Consider the following 22,636-nt stretch of genomic DNA (forward strand, 5'->3'; position numbering starts at 1 on the left):
CTTACTAGTGGGGAAAACTGCCCCTGCTTTTCAAGAAAAACCTGTGCACAACAATCTTCACTAATCACCTGCTAAAATAGAATGTCATCATAATATTGTCACCGAAAGCCGGCAGAAGGGGCAGAAGGGCACACCAGGACTAGCCAGGCAGACACACTCAGCGAACGAACGCACGAGCCGGGGAAGACAAAGAAGACCAGCGGGTGCTGTGCCGCCGCATGGCGGCGCCAGTAAGTGGCTAACACTGTGGTAATATAACCTAATTGCTCAGTAGTACCAAATCCAAAGCACACTGTTTAGCCCGTACAGCAGCAAGTAAAAGTGATTGACCACCGGAGCGGTGGTCAATCCGGAGTGGAATGGCGACGAGTGGTGCTGTGCTTCAAGAATATGCAGTTCCCACTTTTTCAGTCCGAGGAGAGTTCAACAGACAGGTCATCATCTGCAAAGAATTTTTTTTTTCCCTTCATAATCAGAGGCTTCCTTACGATAAAGCTGGTAATAAAGGTGTGAAAATAGCTGCTCAGGATGACAGCACTAAAAAGGGAAAGCCATGGGCAGAGTTATGCAAGGGTGAGTTTGCTCAATAGAACTCTGATGCTTGGCAAACGTCATGCTTGACAGAAGTTGCTTCCTACCGATCGCCCCCTGCAGCAAACATCGGAACAGCCTGTCGCGGTCGGTTTCAGTGTTTTCGCAAACTGCAGTGGCGTGCAGTGCTATTCCGCCAGTCCAGTCGTTTGCTAATCTTCTTTACTCATTACCATAGCACTACTTGGCAGGTGCTTTCCCTGCATGCTCTTCAGGTACTGACCCTTTATACTGACCACATCACACAATGCTAGCTGAACCAGTGGCTCAAATGGTGTCATGAAGAAACATGTGCAAGAAGGCCCTCATGCACGGATAGAAACTGCAAGCCAAACGGGGCAAGTGGACAAAAGCTCTCCTTGTACAGTATGTTCAACCTGCAGTACAATGCCTTGGCATCCAACAAAGCCCCATGCACATTTTCTACCTTGCCCAGATTGCGGCATTCCTTTGCAAGGCATGAAAGTACACCCGGCTCATGGCAAGCACAAATGGGACAATCAAGCACTTCACTACTAGGATCCAAACAAGCTTCAAAGACCACCCCGCAGAGTGGACCGGGAGAAGCCTACCTGTCCTGTTCTTCTGTGGTGCCACTGTAGTCGACGCAGATGTCCACGTTCTCATACAAGGCTCGCTCAATCACACGTGAGGAGCGGGCCAGGAAGCTGCGGAAGTCATCACTCAGCAGAATCTGCTGCCTCTCCTCCTCACTCAGCTCACGAGGCACTGCAAAGAGGGTTTGTGTGTCTCGCAGTTACGCAGGTACCAAAACATGGAGCACCTCGCCATCTTGGCCATGCTATACCTTGCTTCACTGCAGCACTCCTTACTCATTAGCAGGAATGCACAGTTGCGCACCTTTATGGGTAACAATCAATTCTCATTCTGCACACCATGGGTTTGATGTTCCTGCCACTCATGAATAATTTCTCAGTGAAATTTTGACAGACCCGGACAGATTTTGAGTCATCCCATAAAACTTCCTTTGCCCTAACTTCACTGAGCTCAATCGTCAAAACTTGAGAACAGGGAACCGAAGCTTTGCAGGGGGGCACTGCAAGCGCCAGTGAAAAGCGCCCTCTCCAGCCAACTCCTCATAAATGACCGGACAGACCGGTCACTCTTCCCATTAGCGCGCTTTCTCTTGAAAAAGGCCAGTTCTGCACGTACTTTGCACGCGTTGGCCTGCCTACAAATGTGTTTGTGCAGTCGCGGGCTTTTTTTCCCTGAGCTTGAATGCTGACAAGCTTCGGAGGATTAGGAAAATGCAAGGTGCGATAGAAAGAAATGCGAACAGCGCAGCACCGACGCTCTACACAGTTGGAATATATCTTCAATGCGCTTGTAGCTGGGTGGTACCTGGGTGGTAATAAAAAGATGCTAGAGTGTACATTATTGTATCGAGGTGTTGCGAGCCAAGTATAATTGCGACGGAAATAAATTGCAACAGCTGAGGGCGTAGGCGCCGTGCTGTTCCCATTTATTTCTATCGCGACAGTATACCTTGAGATGTAGGTTCAACAGAATAGTGAAATTTTTTTCGCAACACAAACTTGAAAAAAGAACGGCTAGTGGATCAAGTCCACTCTTTGGAGCAGATTGTTGACGAAAATACAGTTACTGTAATGGCAATGTGTGTCACAAGTAAATGACAAGATCATTTAAGATGTGGAATTCGAGGTAAATACCTTTTTATTTTTTTGGCATGGTTATTTTTGCAAAATACTAGATTTTGTTTGGTGGCTGAGCAGTTCGCTGCACGCAACTCAACTGGCAAAATAGTTGGAATTTCGTTACGTTCTTCGCTGCATTACAATTAAAATAATTTTAAATTGAACATAAAATGAAGTGCCCATAAGGCAATACGCGAAGCTGAAGAGAAAAACGAAAACACGCACGAAATGCGCCTACGCCCACCAGCTGCTCGCTTATGACTACAGGAAAAATGCGCTAGTTTGTTAATCATTACCACTGAGATAAACGGTTGGTATAATTATTTTAATGCCGATCAGAGCGCACACGCATCCCCCAAAAAATGTATGTGCAGAGCCATCGCTCATATGCAAATGCCCATCAATGTGCAACCAAACATTTTGACTACTTTTGTTTTCAGAAAATTTTTACATGTAGTAAAGTAACTTCGTAAATTGAGCCGGGCATCACACGTCGGAATAATAAGCGGTCACTGACCTTGTCTCACACGCGTCTGCGTAACGCAACTGTTGATGTCAGTCTCCAAAATAATTTTTGCATTACCTGGCTGGCCCAGGGCTTTACTGGCAAAAAAAAAAAAAGGAGTTTCGTAGCGCGACTGAACAATTCCAGACAAAAGCATTCTTGAATGAGAAAGAATGTATGGACATATTTCTTCATATATTCGAAGATTTGGCTATAACAATCACCCATCTACAGGCTTGCATTTTTGTTTGCTAAACATTTTTGGTATCATCAACTGCTCAATGTGAGCGATGGAAAACTTTTAATATTTCAATACTTCCATTAGAGTACCTTGCAATTTACCAATATTAATTTTTTTTCCAAGAATGCAGGACATGAATAGGAAATCTGTATAATTCCACTGGCAGCTCTTGGCCATTGGTGTTCAGAGAACTATTGTGGCAGCCCTCGACGCAACAATGTTTCTCCACTCTCTTAACGTCGCGGAATTCCAGCCATGCCGCACAACGAGTGGCAACCCCTCTTTTGTGCACTTACGAGCAGGACTGCACGTGCACACAATAATAAAGAGAGTTCCAGCGGTGCAAGCAGCACGCATACCAGTCGAGACGTTGCTGACTCAATGCGCTCCGCCGGCAAAACGTGCCAGGACAGAAGTTCGGAAATGGCCGCGAGGGGAGAGGCGGCGCTGGTGTAGGGGGGGAATGGGGGGTGGGGGTGGGGGGGGGGGGAGGACTTTAGGAGCGCTTCCCTATTGGCTTTCACTACAGGACTGCGACAAACTTCTGCTGAACTTAAGGAGTTATTCTGACCAGTGCACACTGACTGTTCAGTATACACTGTGGTAGTGAGCAGAGCTATTTTGGTGTTCAGCAGCGCAGCGTAGATTTATGCCACAGAAAATTGCCAGACATGAGCCCCATACCACGTTAAGAGTTTAGAAAAGTGTCCATTATGGCCTTGTCATGTGGGCAGTTTGATTGTTCGCTGAAACTAGTGAGAAATGGCTGACGCCACATTTTCAATGAATACCGAAATAAATAGGTGCAGACATAATCTCAACAACTATATTGAAAGCTACCTCACATTTTCCATGTGTCAGAAAAAAAAGAAAGGACAAAGCTTAAAATAATAATATTCTGGCCCAGATTAGAAAATGAGACATCAACCCGTACACAAGTCAATTTGTATTCCCTGCTCGAATTGACAACCTTGTACCATCGGTGCCAAAAGTAACCAGGCTACATGGTTTGGTTCTCACTTGTATTCTGGAGCCCTTATAGCATCCACGACTAAAAGCTGTAGAAAGAGAATGAGAAGGGTTCTCCTCATCTTACTGAGATTTAGAGCTTAAAGGGTAGCATAAGTGCTCTGTTAAATGAATGAGAGACAAAACATGGAGCCTGGCTACTTTTGGGAAAGATGGCACATTTTTAGATGCAGACAAGCCAATGCCATTTTTGTTTTGTGTCATGTTGCACCTGCATTCAGCCCTGTATGCCTTGTGATGACAAAAAGGCACAAGTTCCATACTAGTGCTGCAGTAACAGTAGCTGTGGGTAAGACAGATATAGCCACCAATTTGTGGCAGCTGCACTCGCAAAAACAAAATGAATATTTTTGAAATGCAGTGGTTGGTATGGCCTGTCATTGCCCTACTCTTGTGATCTGTTTATTGTGCCAAACTATGAAGGAATTTGTGTAACTTTCGAGATCAACAGTCACCTAAAGATAGCCCAATAGGGCTGCAGTATGCACAAACAAACAAACAAACAAACAAACAAACAAACAAACAAACAAACAAACAAACAAACAAACAAATAAATATGTGCCCCTTCATCTGCTTACTACTCTACTCGGGGTGTATTTGCTGAAAGTAATTTACCAAGGTTGTTGTGTCTAGCACTATCTGTTGGACTGCAAGAATATTTTTCAATGACCATTGAAATTTGGCATAAGCCAGCATCAGTGTGGTTGGCCTTTGCAAATCTTATAACCAATGGCCTTAATGGGCATTGATGTAACCTATATGACAGTGGTTTGACAGGCTTGCTATGCCCCTGATAGACCAGCCACTTTCAAGGACACAGTTGGCAATTCAATGCTAGTAGCCAACAGCATGATGAAAACTGAATGTCACTGCAAATTAAATCCCCGATAACTGCATGATTATATATCTGAGCAATAGCTTCTGCAGGAGCTGCTGCCACTCACCTCGAGGCTTGTCCTGGTCTGCGGCTGAACGATGTCCGTCGGCAGCCCCCTCGGCAGGAGTCTGGGCGGGTCGGACCATCTCTATATGGGGCAGCCCGGTCACCTTGTGCTGGTGGGGCTCCTGCAGGGGTGGTGGGGCGGGCATCCCATCCACAGCTCCCAGCGAGGAGCCCTCTTCCTCCGCTAGGACGTCCCCAAAAGCCAACACTGCCCGTGAACAAGCACAGCCTAGGCTCAGTCGGCCACCCTGCTCCTCCTCTAAATTTTTTCACCATGTACAGAACCTGCCCTTTCCAAAATGGCAGTTTGCACACGCTTGTCTTCTAAAAGACAATTAGTGGCACGAGCTTTTGGAAGTGGAAAAAAGCACATCTTTCATATAAAGTGCGACCAGCCAGAGATGCAATTTGGCAGAGCTATATTCTGAGTACCAATGAGATGCTGTTTACCCATGAGTAACACTTGACAACTTCCAGATTTTGAAATGATTATGCTGATGTATTTTCCTGCACTGCACAGCAAGTGGCAGCACAAGGAAATCAAAATAGGCAGATCAATGATGATGACAACAAAGGTTTCACTCCAAGCCAGCCAAGTTGTCAAAGTCTGCCAGTGTACCAAAATGCAGTTACCACTTGCCTGCATTCTGCGTCAACACACTGCACCACACATGTGCAAAGCAATCTAACAGAGGCATTGCGTGTACAGAGACAAGCATTGGCGAGTGATAATGCTAATTTGGCATAGACCTTACCGAACGGTTGCTGGGACACAACAGTTGAAAACAAAATGACTTGCTACCTCACAATGCAGAATGCTTACGTCTAGTGGACTGCCAGCAATAAACGATTGGCGATTACTAAAGGAGCTGAGTGACAAATGCTGTGATAAATACGATACCTTTCCACACAGCCACACAATTTTGTTGCAAGAGCCAGAAAACCGGGACCACAATGCAGTATTTGGACAGCACATTAGACAGCAATATTGATGAAATTATGCATGATAAAGCAAAGCCTAAACTTTTTTCACCTCTTGCTTACAAATATAAGCCATTTTTGCCAGCTCAGCATGCAAAAAAGATATAACTTCACTAATTGCATATAAGATTTGCCCCAAATATTTAGCATGAGTATAGTTAACCACCAACATGCAAAGGTTTTTAAAACGCTGGCCTTGGTTGCTCCAAGCTGTGAATGACCAGCAACCATCAGCAATGCACTTGCAAAATGCATTTCCCCAAAGCTAAAGTGCTGCAGACTTAAACAAACTCACAGCATTTGACTTTCTTGGTAGTTGTGACTATGTGCCTTGCGTTATGCCACTAGCAGGCACACAATAATGTGGCGAGTACAAGTTTTGTCGAAAAAGAAACCTGAACTGCGTAAACAACTGACTTAGATAAAATAGTGTGGGTACTGTAAAAAGGACAGCAAGGATGGAAAGGCAAATGAGAAAAGAGGATGGTGTAAAATTGTACCAAAGGCCACAAGAACCACAACGAACACAGAAAGCACATGCTACAGAAAATTAATGCCTGAAGTAAAAGTCCTGCATTCACGCAATGCAATCTTAAGTCAGTAGTGCAAACCCAAAACTACGCTCTGACAAGCCGCTGCCAGCTTGAAACACAGCAAGATTCAGCTAAGTGGTGAACTGCCCATGCCACCCCGCTAATCGCTGCATAAACTGAAAAGACGTATTTTCCCCGACATTACATGTTGACACTCATGAACATGTAAAAAGACTTCTTTAGGCTTTCATGCTGTGAAAAAATTTTAGCAATGATCTCTTACCATCATCAACTGCAGAGATCCATGGGGTGCATTTTCGGAGAGAAGAAAAGACACTTTAGAAACCCATTCAGCAATCAGCTTGTCAAGAAAACCAAAATAATGGCATGCGTCTAGCTGGGCATGCTGGAGCAACCAAGACAGCAGTGGTAACCAATTTCTACTGAGACTGCCAAAGTATAAAAAAAGATGGTAATACAGGTTTAAACAAAAAAATACTATATCCAACAAGCAATCCTTATGGAGCTTATAGATGTCAGCATAAGTGAATGGGGACTGCAACATGAAAAAATGACAAGTGCACCTCGAGAAAGCACCATTAATACAAAGCTCAAGCCACCAGCAAAGCTGCTGCAGAGCTACTTTTACCACTTAACTTCTGTGGTCTGAGCGCACAAGCAAAAAAAAAAAAAAAAAAAAAATCACACTCCCTGCTGCTGCTGCTGCTGAACTTGCAACATGCTATAACAACAAAGTTTAGAATGCAACAAATTACAACAAGCCATGCGACTGCTGGAGGACCCCATTAGGTTGCCGCCCAATGCCTATAACCATACCTGCCCAATCGTGCAATTGCTTCAGCTTGATTTGTACCTCAGGAAAGCAAAGTGCCGCCCCTTAGCACAGTCATGACAAAGTAAACTTCTTTCAGACTAAGCACTGCACTCACAACCTTTCGTTTATAAACAGCAGGCTAGCCTCGCCAGCCTTTCTTTTCCCCGTTGCCTGTTTTCTAGGCGATTTTTTTTAACTATGTACCAACCAGACCAGCTACAAAATTTACGGGCTGGTCGTGGTGGCATAAAAAACATGCAGCATGCTCTACCTGGACACTGAACAGGAACCCCCACGATATAGTTTTAGCTGCAACCTTTTAAGTGAGCGATTCTGTCTAATTTATGTGTATGCTACTTCATTTCACCTGTGTTACAAGTGGCACACGCAAGCCGGTGAAAAGCAATGATGGATGAAAGCCTTCCAGTGCACAGACACGCTACCTATGAGGCAGACTAGAGTTACTCAATTCAAACATTTTACACTATCTAAACCCCCCTTCATATGAAGCCCTGTAAATGCTTTAATGTGCTTTTCCAGAAACGAAGACTGGACAACACAGCTATGCCCGGCGCGATGGCTCTGTGGTTTGGGTGCTCGGCTACTGAGCCAGAGTTCCCAGGTTCGAACCCGGCTGCGGTGGCTGCGTTTTGATAGAGGTGAAGCGCAAAAGGTGCTCCTGTGCTGTGCAATGTCAGTGCATGTTAGAGATCCCCAGGCAGTCGAAACCACACTGGAGCCCTCCAGTAGAGCACCTCTTTCTTCCTTTCTTCTCTCATTCCCCCCTTTATCCCTTCCTGAAGGAGCAGTTCGGGTGTCCACGAGATGCAAGACAGATACTGTGCCATTTCCTTTCCTCAAAAACCAAAACAAACACAGCTAGCACCAGTGACTCTCTTTGAAATCCATGCAATCCATGCACTTTTGACAACTATGACCACGCATAGCACTGCATTAGGCTCCAACAATAAACAACCATTTTAAGAATTCCAGGTTTCAGTCTTGCTTTGAGAAGCTGGAAGGAGAAACAGGTATTCTCGCTCATTGAAAAACTGTGGCGCAGCAGCAGCAGCAGCTGCAGCGAATGGGGCCTGTGCACAATGTTCCCAACCGCTCCTTCAAAGCAGAGGACATAAAGGCAATGCAGAGTGCAAGTGCTACACTGTCCATACAACAAGCGTGACCACAACAATGGACATCAAAAGCCCGTCCTCGATGAAGCCGCAGAGCACAATGTGCACACAGAGTATGTAACACCTCTTCGCAGAGTAGCTTAACGCAGCCTTCCTAAGAAGGGACCAGCTTTAAGGGGTCAGTGAGGGCACGACTGAAATGCAACACATTAAGGACTGCAGTGGAAAAGACTTGATTGAGGACCACAGCGAAAGCAGACAGGCGAACATGTGGCATGGTACAGAGGGACTCGGGGCAATGACAACGTGAAAAGCGTGCACAAACACCACACAAAGATATCAGCGCAAGCCACACATTTGAGGACAGAGCAACGAGCAATGCATTCATCAGAAGAGTTAAGTAAGCAGAGAACAGTTTACAAGCAGAGCCACACAGGCAGGGGGTGTAAGCACGGAGAGTGGGAAGAGGGAAATTACATCACACAAGCAAGACTTCTGGATCAGAGAGAGCAATTTAGCGCTGCACAGTATGCAGTGGCAGTTGTGGGTCCATGCAGGTGGTGCTGCAAGACGAAAGCAACATAGAGCGCTAGTCAAGACAGGACGAGCCAAGACAAGAAAGAAGGTCAAGCCAAGAGGAAACAAGGCTGACAGGAACAAGGCACGGGCTCACAAGTAAATTAACTTGAGAATGGAAAATGAGAATAGCACAAGAATGGCGTGCTGGCCAGTTGGAACCTACCTTGGAACTCGTCATCCCACTCTATTGCGGTAGGAAAAACAAAGTGACCGTCGTCTTTGTGAGTTTTTTGTCGGGTGTGGAAAAAAGGAATGGAAAGAACAGAAAAAAAAAAGAAAGACGCAAGAAGACACGTGTCAAGGTGGTGGAATGGCCCCAGACAATACAACCACACACTCACAGGAGAAAAATAAAAAGGCACTCGCGGAATGGTCACAGCTGCCTTTTTGCTCAAAAGAAGTCAGGGGCCACTGAGCAAGTTAAAGGCTTCAAGAAAAACCTGACTCTGTCACTGTCACATTGTTCTCATGCAAGTTCTCTGTCATATGTTCTTCACACTAAGCATTTCACATGGAAAGTCAGCAGAGAAGTCTTTATAAGAAAGCTAGTTCTCAGCCAGCAACGCCATGAAACAGAAAATGCTTTTTGCCTAAACCCACAGGCAACGTCTCTCGAGCATGTGTCATCAAAACTATAGAAATCTTACGAAGGGACTAAGAAGTCCTGCACACAAGTTTTCCAAATAAACTTTCATGAAGTTGGTGACTAATTGAAACTCGATCATGCACTCTAGGAGGAGGCATGGTCAAGTGAACTCCAAATTGATGCAAACTAAAGAAAGAGAACTTTGCACTTTGGGGACTCCACTAAGCCAGTCAAAATTGACGCACTGAGAGAGAATGAAAATGCTAAGCATTCAAACTTGTGCTTCCTAAGCACCGTTAATCCACTCGTACAACATGGACACCTAGAACATAACCATTCCTGCCTCGTAACATCAGGAAAACGGACAGACTAACTGGCAGTTGTGTGCAGGACTCTTCCTCACATCCTGTCAAGACTTCTTGCTGTTGCAAAACTTATTGACTGAAAGCTCGAACTGCTGGTCAAAGCAATGTGACAGGCTTTGCATGTAAATATAATGTAAAATGAAGAAGCAAAGCGGAACAGCAAAATGAAAATAGGTGGAGAGGCAAGGGCCGGAGTGAGAGCAGTGAGCACACAAGTGAGCAGGCTGAGCAGTGTTGGCATGAGATTGCCATACAGGGAGGCCTTGTGGTAAAGAGCAGACGGCACTGCACAGCAAAGTTAAGCGAGAGAAGTAACAGACTGCTAGTGATGATGTAAGATGTGATGTCGACAAGACAGAATGAAGAATGGGAGAATGGCGCTTCAAAGAGGAATGAGTGTGACAAATGTTGCCGCCCCACTCCCCGCCAAAAAGAATGCAACAAGCCTGGGGCACAGAAAAGAAGATCAGCAACGTACCTTCATCCCAATGTATCACTTCAGAAGGATTGGGAGAGGAACAAAAAGAGTGGGAAACAGTTATATGCCAGCCTTGGATCAGAGTGGGCGACAGTAGGGACAACCACAACAGTAGGAACAAAAAACATCTAGACCACTGCATCACCTCCGAAGCCCTTCTCAGACAGCCTGTCACTCCTTGCGTTTTCATACTTGCTAGACATTTAGCAGTATTACACGCTTAATTTAACCATTAACACATATACAAAGCTACCAACCAGTGTTTACTTGGCAGCAAAAATACTATAAGCTGCCTCTGACACAAACAAGGAAACTCAAGCTATACCCCATGACAGCGGTGCCTAGAGAGCTAGCAAGGCCATGAAGAGTGAAGACAAAAAAGCATGGTTTAATCTGATGGCTATAAGATAATGGGCCTCAGAACATGTGAACTGCTGTTACAGTGTTAACATACACAGATCAGCACACTATGCAACATGCCATCCCAAACCATTCAAACTTGAACAATATTGTATGAAAGAAAGGAAAAAATTTTCTTCCTCGTCCACAAAAAAAGAATCAGGTTTCTTTGCTCACAGAGAGCATATAAAAGTCAGCTGGTCAGCTAAAAGTGCTCTGGTCAGTTACTGACTGGTCAGCTACCGAAGCTGTACACCGAGGGATATTTAGCAGCACAGCACGGTACCAGGAGAGGAAAACTGTGCCCAGGTGAGAAGGCACCTCGAAGGAAAGAAAAGACAGGAATGTGGCAGGCTCTGATGAAAAGTGGTGCATGCCTCTAATGCAGCACCAGTCCCGAGGGTGGAAGAAGTGAAAGGGGCACACATCACAGCGACTAAAAAAAAGCTTGTGGTGGTCTCCATTCAAGCAAGGTGCAGAAAAATGGCCGAGGAACGAAGCATGAAAACTAATTATAAGCAGTCACACAGACGACAAAAAAAGAAAAGAGAAAGGAAGAAGAAAACTGCACACACCAACACAGGTGCCGGAAGGTGAGCAGCAAGCAAGCAACAATAAAAAGTTTACATAAATTTAATTGCACCGTGCCAGTTTACACAGTGTATATCTTTTTTTTTTTCTTCCAAGATGAACACTGGTCAGCTTCTGGAAGGATGCCTTAACTTATCTGCAAGGCTCTAAAGAAGAGCAGTCAAATAAAATAATAATAAAAATAATACAACCAAAAAAGCAGCAATGCAGCAGCAGTGGTGCAAGCAAACGTTGACTCCTAAAGTGCACTCGCATGCGACACAGGGGAGAGAAGAATATACCAGTCAGTTGCCAAGTTAGTCAAGATACAACATGAAGTGCACTGGCTTATGCTGCCAACCAGACCACTATTCCTGCAATGGGCAAGCAGTTTAGCACCAGAGGATTTGGATGCCTCAAATGGCCTCACATGCAGCAGTATCTTCCCCCCACTTTTCTTCAAAGTTCTTTTCAGACATAATTTATAGACTCGGCAATAAGCTTTTCCATGCATGAGCTTCTGGTGCCCTTACCCACCGTAATGCAATGGCCTGCTCAGGAGGTAGGGAGGCAACAGTAAACTACGCAAGCGTTTCCAGCACAAGTATTCATGACTCCGACCATCAGCATGGATGGGTTAGCAAAAATTTAAGTCGGCTCTCCTACAAAGAACTCAACAGAACACCACAATGAACCCTGACTACGGCTGTATGCTGCAGAATGAGGTTTAAAACATGCCGTAATATTGGACCCATTAGTGTATATCCGTGCCACTGCCCGTAACTCCTCGCTTGTCATATTATGTGCGCGGTGCACAGCCTAACCAAACCTTTCAGTTGCGCTCCACAACTTCCACTCACCAATAGTGCAAAAAGTTGGCAAAGATGTAAAAGGCTAACATGGGGAGTCAAGATACCAAGCTAAGACAAAAAACATGCTGACTCTTCCCTATACCAGACAATTACGGAAGTTTAGGTTCAAAAGGATGTAGCCTGTGTATGTCTTATTTCTGCATAACAGCAGTACACAAAACCCAATCTCAAAACTTGGCACTACTGACTTGCACAAGAAACAAGAAGGAGGAGGTTGGGCTTGGGAGGCATTACAGGGCAAAGAATAATGCAGCAGGCAGCCATGCAAACTTTCTGGGCTCTCTAGGACAGATGTCAGAGATATTTGCATTGTAACCGCAGACAATACCAACCCGCTCAGGGCAGGTAGAACTTGTTGGCAAAAGAGTGCTCTGAAAAGCTATTTCATGTGCCTAGTGCTAGACTTGGCATGGCCACTGAGGGAACCTCGTAGATATGTCAGACAAGCCTTCTTTTCTGCTGTGGACACAAAGTAAGCAAGCACAGCAGCAGACTGTGAAAGCTCATGCCCAAGCAAAGTCCAAGGGAAAAACTTGGCCAAGGAAGAAAAAACTGAAGTCAGCTCCTATCTAAGTGCTAAAGTATAAACAAGCATACGCACACAAGAGAAGGAGCACATAACAACCAACTAACCAGCATACTCCATGGCAGCAAAGCGCATCCGCAGACAAATCAGAAATTACAAGGAATTAACAAGGAGCAGAAATAGTGCCATGGCACAATCAAGGGCGATCAGCAACAAACAAAATGTGCGACAGTCATTGTCCAGTGCAGCACTGTGAGGTACAGCCTTGCTCAAAAGTCTTCAGACCAGCTGGTTCTCGAAAGTTAAGGGTGGTTGTTCTCGCCATGCCGAGATTTATGGCTTCACAATACTGTATATGGCTGAAAAGCAAACCACGTGCCCTGAGGACTTTTACCACTGTTGTAGAGTGTGGCAACATAGACAGCCACCTGGAACAGCTCCGAGTACCACTAATAAATTTTCGAGACTAAAAGAATGCACTAGCCCATGTGTTTAATGCAAAACATTTTCAGCTTACGCCATGTACAAAGTGCACCACTGCTACAATGCTATCTGCTGCCAGGAAGATTAACACAAGGGCCGAGGCTTAAGTTTTCACACACGCAATACCGAGAAAATTCAAAAAGTCATTTGGAATTTCCCAAAATACAATAGAACAGACCATGTTTGATGCACGACAACTTGCCTGACCAAAACAACTCAGTAATACTCATGCAAAGAGGGCTTGTAAGAAACAAGAAATGTCCAGCATTATGCCCCACCCATTAAGTAACAGTATGTCAAGTGTGGTGCAAAATGCTTCCTCACAGCATATCTGGAGCGTTTGGTTTTTACTGTTCGTACTAGATATATTTCAAGCTATTAATTTTACTTCTTCTAAAGCAGCATACGTACTCATGCCTTAAGTGGCTGGCATTCATTTTACAGTAGAACCCCTCTATAGTAAAGTCATTCAAACCAGCAAAAATCTTTACTATATCAGTTTTTGGTGATTTAATGACTCTAAGGATGTTGTCTGGCAATTCATTGGCTAAGTACTAAACACACAGTGTTGGTTTATAAAACAAACACTCGGAAATACCTTCCACCCTATTCTTATCGTCCCTTTATATGATAATTATTTATTTTCAGTTCTCGATTTCGTCTGCATCTAGCGAAAGTACCGCATTTGCATGAATACAATACAGCTACAAATAAGTGAAGTGCGATTCCATGTGAAAACCAAACCTTTGCATGAACGTGGCTTCGTCTTCCATGGCCTCAGTGTCATTTAAGAGGCAGTAGCCAAGAAACGTGCACGACATAGTCAAATGCGGCAGAACCACCCATGCAGTGCCGCAGCGTCTTGCTTCGCACTGCCTAGTGCAGTGAATGCCCTTTTCTTGCCTTCCGTACTCCTTACTGCCGTTGCTTTCTCAGCAGCCTGTCCTTCCTTACTTCCATGTTCATTGCCAGCTTTACTTTTTCTTGCTTTCGTGCCTGCAAAAAGTTTTCTCCTAGCAGCTCAAGAGCCTGGACGCTAAGTCACTTCAAAGAGCACTGTTTTAGTCTTCAGTTTCAATTCTGCCTCTGAATGTTGCCCTCCCGATCCTAGACTGTGCGTGTGCAGTGATTTCATCATTCCCTGGGAAGCACATTGCCATGGCGAGAAACTTTTTACTATAATAGTTTCGGTATAAAGATGTCTTTACTATAGAAAAAAAGAATACACAGTCGTCTATGGAAGGCGGAATGGGACCACAGTCACTATACCAGAGTTTACTATAGTGGGGTCCTACTGTATAATGAAAGCTGCACTGCAGAAGAGCACCCATATGGTGACCTCCTCAGACGCCACATGACGATAGGAATGATGCATGTGGCATTGTGTGGTGGTCCTCCAGGGGGCTTTTTCACTCAGTCAGCTTCTTGGGCAAGGGCGTGCATGCTACTGGTATGTTTCTCACTTCCAGAAGCGTGCGCACCTCACCATGAAGCAAAAAGTAGCAGGTGTCCCACATTGACGCCATTATGTTTCATCTCTTGTCCAAAATGCACGTACTCACTGCCAAAATACATGGATCACTTCAGGAGTAGCCACAATGGTGTCTGTGGCTTCGAGCCGTTGCACTGGTTTACAAGAACCATGTCTGACCAGCTTGCCCACCAGTTCATGTTGTACAGCATCACAACCACCTACTAACAAAGCCCAGAAACGGCTTTTGACAGGCACAGAGTGATCCATGAACTTTTGGCAAAGGCTGCCCCATTTTTCTGAGAATTGGCAGCGACCTTTAACAAATCTTTTCAGTTAAAAAAAAAAAGTTCATTGAACATGTGCTTTGTATAATACAAGAAACAAACAAAAAACATATGCACTTTAGATTAATCTTCCACAGCAGGAAATGGGGATCTAAAGATGACAGTGCCCAATTTGTGCAGCATCCCACAGGGTAAACCACAGCCCCCAAAACTGACACCAAAAATGGGACACCAGAAGAAAAACAAAAGCTATGTTCTCTGCACCCTATCGTGTTCAGATGGCAATTTAAATTTTCCTGGCAGCAGCAGCAAAGTATGAACATACTACTTACTACTAGTAGCTCTGCATTGGAGAAAAGTGGCTTTAAGGCAATGAATGCCCTACTTTATACAAAATGATGTGACTCTTTGGTGTGGTTTCGGTCTTATTACATGAACTTCTCAAGATGACTCTGACCCTTCACTCATACTATTTGAGAGTGCACCGATATCTTTGACACAAAGTGTTGTGTCCTTATTTCTAAGCCATAACACTGTATTAACTGCATTTGTGGGTCTCCCAGGAGATGACAAACAACTAAAGATGCGTTTATGTGGGACCAAAGCTGTTGCACACAACACCTGCATCCGTCACCCCTTGCAATTTCTCCTACACAACCTGCAACTGGAAAGGAAATGCTCCACTCACTTCAGCCTGTACGTGCATGTTCTGCTTTGTACTTCACTAGCTGGGCACCATGAAGCTGCTGACCGAGGCAGCCTGGCTGTGCTGGCACCATGAATGCCTGTTCCACACAAAACTTTTGGCTAGCAAACTTTGATACTGCACTGAACCTCATCCAGTAAGAACAACTCGTAACGTTCACGAACACTCACTTGACCCGATCTGTGCTAAAACAAATACTTTTAAATACAGTTTTTTTCCTAGAACTGTCGAAGGCTGGAATTCTTTGCCAATGTGTATTTCATTCTGAAGATATCGTTGGCGAACTAGAACGCTTTTTCCGAACTAAATTGTGTGAACCTCGGTTTTTGTATTTCGTACGTTTTGTATGCTGCTAGACACTGTTTTTTTATTCTTTTAATTGTATGCAGAAACTCTGTATTTCATTTTTGCTAGGGCCAAGTATTGGCCTGCAGTATTTTGAAATAACTATATGAGAAAAAGCAAAACACATCCCACAAGATTTGCCATGGCACCATTTACAGGCAGGAAGAGAAGGGAAGTTTCTACATACATGCTTCAGTTTTTATATGCACAGTCTCTGCGCTCAGCATCACTGCACTTGACCAAAATAGGCTAAGGCCGATGTAACACTTACCGTAGTAATCCAGGGGATGCGCTTTGGGCAGCCAGGAGAAATGGGGGCAGAAGGGAGGAAAACAAAATAAAGCAAAATTACTCGAAATACTGGACACTCAACGCTAGTTGTTGATTCAGTTAAAAAAGAAATTAATGTCTGAAACCAGATTTAAGTTACATCAACACAAAGATAAAGGACAAAATAAATCTTTTGAAATTAATAGTTTTGAAGCTAATGAAAATTTTACATTCTCATCACAAAAGTTCAAGGCGAACTAACATTAAAATCCACTTTTTAAATGTATCTGCAGCTTGCAGCATGGCACGTTCACGATGTAAAACGAGATGCAATCCTCGTCATTGTTGTGAAAAAAGAAGAACACAGATGTTGCTAGTAGCAAGAGATTTCACCAGCACTGCCCCCAGATTGATAAAGCCAACAGCCTTATAAGGCACCATTCCTGTCTTATGAGCAGTAGTTTTCCCTCTGCAGCTTGAACCCAGGCAGGACATGCAAAATTGGTATCAACCATGCAAGGGTCAAAATGAAAGGGAATTTTTCCGGCGCTGCTATTCACCCCCCCCCCCCCCCCCCCAAAAAAAAAAATTCTGCGCTAGCACTTGGAAATGGGCACTATGCAAAAAACTGAACTGCTAGACAATGTCCAGCTTGTCTCTACCCTAGCAGTCAATAAAACCAACAGCGCAAACAGAAGCAACAAAATAAATGCTTTGACAGGAAGTTCAGAGAGCAGCAGGCAAAACAGACTAGAAGTCGAAGTGTTGCTGCCCGCATAACGCTTTTTGTTACAGTTGCAGATAATTACTATTCTCAAGTAAGGCATAAGTTAACTCTTTCCTTACCGTACCCATTGACCATGAACCACCAGTGATCCACAGATATTGAAAGCAAGTTCTAAGCTATCACTGCCCTCTCAGACTTGTTAGGCCATCAGCTACAGAGTCCAAGAAGTGAACTTTGACGTTATTATTATTTGCTAAGAAGCGGTGAATCCTGATGTGGGACTGAAGAGCACAGCGTGCAACTTTTTTAGTAAGCACGGAAAATTCACTGATAGGTGGACCACCCTGCAAATGACCTTGGTATTGATTTTTTGGCCTTCCAAAATATACATTTTTTTAAATGCTAGCAGAAGCACTGAACTTCAGGGTGATGTCAGACTGTTTGGTTTTCAAGACTGATATGAAGACGTCAACAAACCAGTTTAAAACAACAACTGCCGTCAACCAGGAAACATTGCTTTCTACCTGCTTGTTTACTGATTTTCAGCTCCTCGTTTACTGAAGACATGGGCCCACCATCGCATCGCTACAGGATCATCTGTTTTGCCTGAACCCCCCTAATTCCCTCTAGCCAGAGTGACAGGCTCTATCATGCTTTTAGTAGATGATGCTGACCACAGTTTTTCTACAGTGCCAATTTCAGCTGAAGCAATAAAACAATGCCAGCATAAAAGCTGAGGTACAGAAATGTGAACAGCAAAACTGACAAGATGCATTGAAAGATGAAGTGAAAATGAAAGAACAAAAAGTATTCCGCACAGTACGCATTCAAGCCTCAATTTGCAACAGCATTTGGCCAGACATGCAAGCAGCTCATCACTTAACTTAGTAAGCACACTGCACAAAATTGTTGGAAAGATTTAGCAAAGCAATGCACTAATTGAGGAAAGGGAATTATTCTGCAGCTGTCTGGATCAGAAGGAACCCAATAAAACTAGAACAACGGAAAAGACAGCCACTCCAAGTGCTAATTTCAAATGTCTTCTTCATGCAAAGGGTTCAGCATTCGCATCTTCCGATATTTGTGTGCAGGCCTAAAAACACAAGTGGGTGCTAAAACTAGAGAATTAGAATTGAGTACTTGGTGCACTCCTTATTCTTCATCGTTGTGCTTTTAAGTGCTTCTCTATCTAAACTATGCCAACTAGCTTAAACTTTACCTATTCTGCTACAGAAAAGAATGCGAGAGTTGATGCACAATGATAGGTTGTTTTTAAACACAACTCTGCCACAAAACTCGCAAAGTTAGCACAGAATTTGACGCCTGTAAATACTGGTGCAAGAAAATTATGTGAAAGGACAGGCAATTGGCAGTTAGCATTGCAAAGGCAATAAAAAAGAAAATACCCATGCTTGTGTTTCCAAAGCTCAAATCTGAACCAAATGCAACTAGAACCTCCACCTCTCCAAAATGATGCACTCCGTTCAGCAGTACCAAAACAGAGAGAGTTAAAAACAAAAAACAACAACTGATGTATTCATACCAGATTTTCCAGCTGGCTCTGATGCTGTGAACAGAAAAAAAAAAAAAAAAAGAATTTGACCCCATGTACAAACTAAGAAAAGGAATGGTTGTGAACACCAAAGCAAAAGCAAAGCAAAGCAAACCAAAAAAGCTACACCTGACAGTAACTCTTCAAATTAACGCGAGAAAAATTAAACACACAAAATTATACCCTGTAAAAAAAAAAAATGCTGCAAAATAATTACAGAATGATTAGCAGGATTGTGGTGTTGGCAACACGAATTGAACAGGGTTGTTGAGTGGTGCAGTGCTTGGGGCATATCAATTTGCAAAAAACAGTGTATATGTCGTTTACAAAAAAGCTATCCACCCACGATTACAAGTATTTCATAAACACTACTGAGCTAATTTCCATGAGCGAAATACGGAATAAACAGTTGTTAGTTTGCGCTTGTGCCGTGTGTATGTGTCTGTTGTGTCGCTTGTAGCACATTTGTTCCCAGGAGCGAAGGTAGGTATCTTGGCGTAGTTTTTACCCCCGACTTATTATGGCACCGCCATATCGAAGAAATTACACAGCTATTGTACTCAGCATATATTAGGTCCACACTTGAATATGCCTGTACCTGAATATGCCGATCCCTGGCTCAAAAATGACATTCTGAGAGTAGAAAGAGTGCACAGTTTAGGCACTCTATATATTTTCGGAAATTATACAAGACACTTCAGTGTAACGCACGCTAAGGAGAGCCTTGGCTGGTTTTCATTAGGGAAGTGCAGGAAGATGCTTAGACTGAAATTTTTTTCATAACATGTTCTATTCACGAACAGGTATTCGGCGTGATAAGTACTCAGATCCTCCTGATTATGTCTTTTTACGACAAGACCATATGAATAAAATAAAAGATATAGGCTGCAAATCTGTAAGATATCAAATGTCGTTTTTTCCCAGAACAATTTCAGACTGGAACCAGTAACCCAAAGATGTCGCCACTAGGACCTCTGGAAATGGTCGCTTTTTTTTCAATGCTTGTGTAGTGTATGTATGTGTGCAAAGTGAATATGCAAAAAAGATTTTTTTTGTTCTCTTGAATTCAAGGAATGTGTTCCTGTAATTGTTGTGCATTGTGACACGTGTTTGTGTTTATGCCAGAAATATTGCTTTCTAATTTTGTGGCTCACTCTTGTGATGTTCTTTTTCCATGTATCTTACCACAATGCTGTGTCATGACAATTCACCTGGATTTTTAAAAAATTTTCTGTATCCCCCCCCACGTAATGCCCTTTGTGGCACTGTGGGTAAAGTGATAAATAAATAAATGAATAAATAGCAAGACAACTGAATATATCAAATGAATCAAATCTCCGGGAGTATTTTCAGTTATAACCTAAAATGAGATGCTCAGATAGAATACATAACTAGCAAAGTGTGTAAAAAAATTGGTCTTTTAAAGTGCCGTTTACTTCTCCTTAATAGAAATAAGGTACAGTGCCTACACCATGCTGATCAGGTCACCTCTTTAATGCACCTCTATTATATGGCACCTCTAGCATGCAAATCTTACAAAAGCTCTCGAGACAGTACAAGATAAAAGTAGCCGGATTCATTCTGCCATCATACATCATCAAAGTGCATCAGCACTGAAGCACAGTTTGCCCAGTTATCACTCTTTCATATGCTAAACCATTCTCCTCGAATTACTACATCTTCCCTGTGCCTCAGTGCTCAGCTCACCTGGATTTTGCACATTAAGTCCGCCAGTACAGTATCATAGCTCGCCGCTGGTGTTGGCAATAAATGAATGGAACACATTACTGCCTAGCATCATCAGCTATACTGAATCATCGTCTTTTCAGACTGCTTTACTAACACTTTGGAACACAGAACATGCATCATAGTACTTGATTCCGGTGTGACTGATGAATGCCATTGCATATTTTACAGTACCTTTTATACTTTGTTTATGTTCTGTTGCTTATGGTATGTTGAACGATAACAGAGCTTGCCTTTTGTACTGACCTGCTTGCACAGTTTTTTATCTTGTGTTCAGCTGTTTACTCAAGTTTGTCTATTTTGTCACTACTACTTGTTACCGTGTTGCTGGTTTTTTCAAAAAATTCAATCCTTATGTAATGCCCAGTGGTGGGCTTTTAGGGTAAATAACAAAAAAATAAATAAATGAGTAAATACTTGTGAAAAGTGGGAAAGACAACTGTACTATACGATTACACTGTACTGTCAGCACCCTTACAACCTGACACCTTATATAGCTTACTGCTGTGGCAAAGATGCCTTTGCTACAAATTGACCCTTCAAATTTTGCATGCCCTGTCAATGAAGAAAAAAAAAAAAAAGCTACCACCGTTGCCGCACAGTTTGCATCTCTTTTGCAATGGTCTGTGCAAGAGGTGCCACCGTGACATGCAGCGCTTCAAGCATACACGGCAAAGTTTCCCCAAACATCAATTACATCTAGTAGACACAAGGACACACATAGTACAAGAAAAAAAAAGCTGCAAAAGGGAGATGATCGTTAAGACTTTCAATGGTCAATGCAGAACACTGGTGAAGAATGAAGCTACAAGCCCATGTGCTGTTGCAGGGACAAACCTTTTCGGGTCTTGAAAAAATGTCCATGCTCTCTAGGTGAGGATGTTAAAGAGCCTTCAGGCAGCAGTTAAGAGGGAGAGAAAGAAAGGAGAGAAATGTCTGCGCGTGTACAACAGCACATACACATTCTGGACACATGCAGGTGTAGCTGAACATGTGCACAGCTTATTTTCCCACAGCACCACTTTCTGACCCACAAGACCACTTAATACAATCGTTACTGCAAACTATGACACACATTGTAGCTTTGAAATTACTATATCAATTAACACAAAGGTGTCTACTTCTGTGAGGAACACAAAAAAGTTGTCTTTAATTTCCATGAGGCCTTTCCTGCCTCTCTGAAAAACATCCACTGCACACAGTGAGATGAAGGCAACCAGTGGCATTATGCTTATCCTGCACAGACAAACCTCAAAAGTTATGGGGCAATGTCAAGAGCCGTCTGCAAAAATCTGATAAAAAATAAACACTGCTTTGGCCTAACTGCGAGAAAGATGTCGTCAAGAATTGAATAGGCTAGAGCCAATGGTTCTGTGATCACAGGTGGAGAACCTGCCTCTCGACCAGTGCGCTGGATTTACAGTTGTGTGGAGAGTGGGAAAGTCTACACAAATGGCTTGGGAAAGGTGGTGCAAGGGTCCGAATTCCCCAAGCATCAAAACCATTCTAAATGTCTCCGGCACGCTGTTTTAGTTGCAGTTATTGGATGGAATGCAATGAGGCTGCAACGGAGGAACACATGGAACACAGAAGGGGGCAAAAGCCAGAGAGGCAGCCGCACGGGGTGCCTGAGAACCCCATAAAAGCAAGTTCCCTTCCATGCCTCCAGACAACATAAACGAGAAAGAACCCTCAGAATTTCTTGCCCTCCAAGATGAAAAGGAAACTGTGACAGTTTTGCACGAGAGCATTCACACCCTGGCCCAACCAAAATGACACTATAATTATCCAGCGGGAGAATAAGAAATTTTTCAGTCATGGTAACCTATGAGAGTGATGGAAAGCCTCCTACGAAGCTATTATTGCAAAGAAAAGAAAATGAAAACGAGGACAAAGCTATCCACATATCAGTAAATGAAGGCGGATGGGCTACCAGCACATATAAAGCCGACCCAGAGGAGGAAGAGGCAAGAGGTTGAAAATAGGGCCTAGAATGAAAGATAGATAAGATATCATCACATCAAGCCTGTGACAAGGAAATAGACTGAAGAAAAAAGTACAGAGAAAAGTATACTCAAAACAAAACAGAAAAAGAAGGAAATTGTGTGCACTGGGGGCCTCCACCTTGAGGAATCTCAAGAGATATCATCAGCTTCTTGCTCAAGAAGCCGTGGTGAATAAATGCAACCCTGTGAATTGTACACATG

General features: G+C 43.5%; 1 protein-coding gene across 23 annotated transcripts in view; it reads right to left on the bottom strand.

The window, feature by feature from the left end:
* LOC144136245 (cytoplasmic dynein 1 intermediate chain 2-like) overlaps nt 1-22,636 on the bottom strand; it is a 51,378-nt gene that overhangs the window by 24,112 nt on the left and 4,630 nt on the right. Inside the window, exons 5-10 of one of the 23 annotated variants that reach the window (XM_077668427.1) lie at nt 18,675-18,698; nt 16,406-16,426; nt 10,476-10,493; nt 9,210-9,230; nt 4,987-5,169; nt 1,164-1,320 (exon numbers count right to left, since the gene is read on the bottom strand). In XM_077668427.1, the coding sequence (XP_077524553.1) occupies nt 1,164-1,320; nt 4,987-5,169; nt 9,210-9,230; nt 10,476-10,493; nt 16,406-16,426; nt 18,675-18,698 (424 nt within the window). Of the gene's footprint in view, nt 1-1,163; nt 1,321-4,986; nt 5,215-9,209; nt 9,264-10,475; nt 10,494-16,405; nt 16,427-18,674; nt 18,699-22,636 lie in introns of all 23 variants that reach the window. The other 22 variants (XM_077668420.1, XM_077668419.1, XM_077668416.1 and 19 more) reach the window with 22 other exon arrangements.

The sequence above is a fragment of the Amblyomma americanum genome, chromosome 6 (assembly GCF_052857255.1).
Source record: "Amblyomma americanum isolate KBUSLIRL-KWMA chromosome 6, ASM5285725v1, whole genome shotgun sequence".
NCBI classification, from domain to species: Eukaryota; Metazoa; Arthropoda; class Arachnida; order Ixodida; family Ixodidae; genus Amblyomma; species Amblyomma americanum.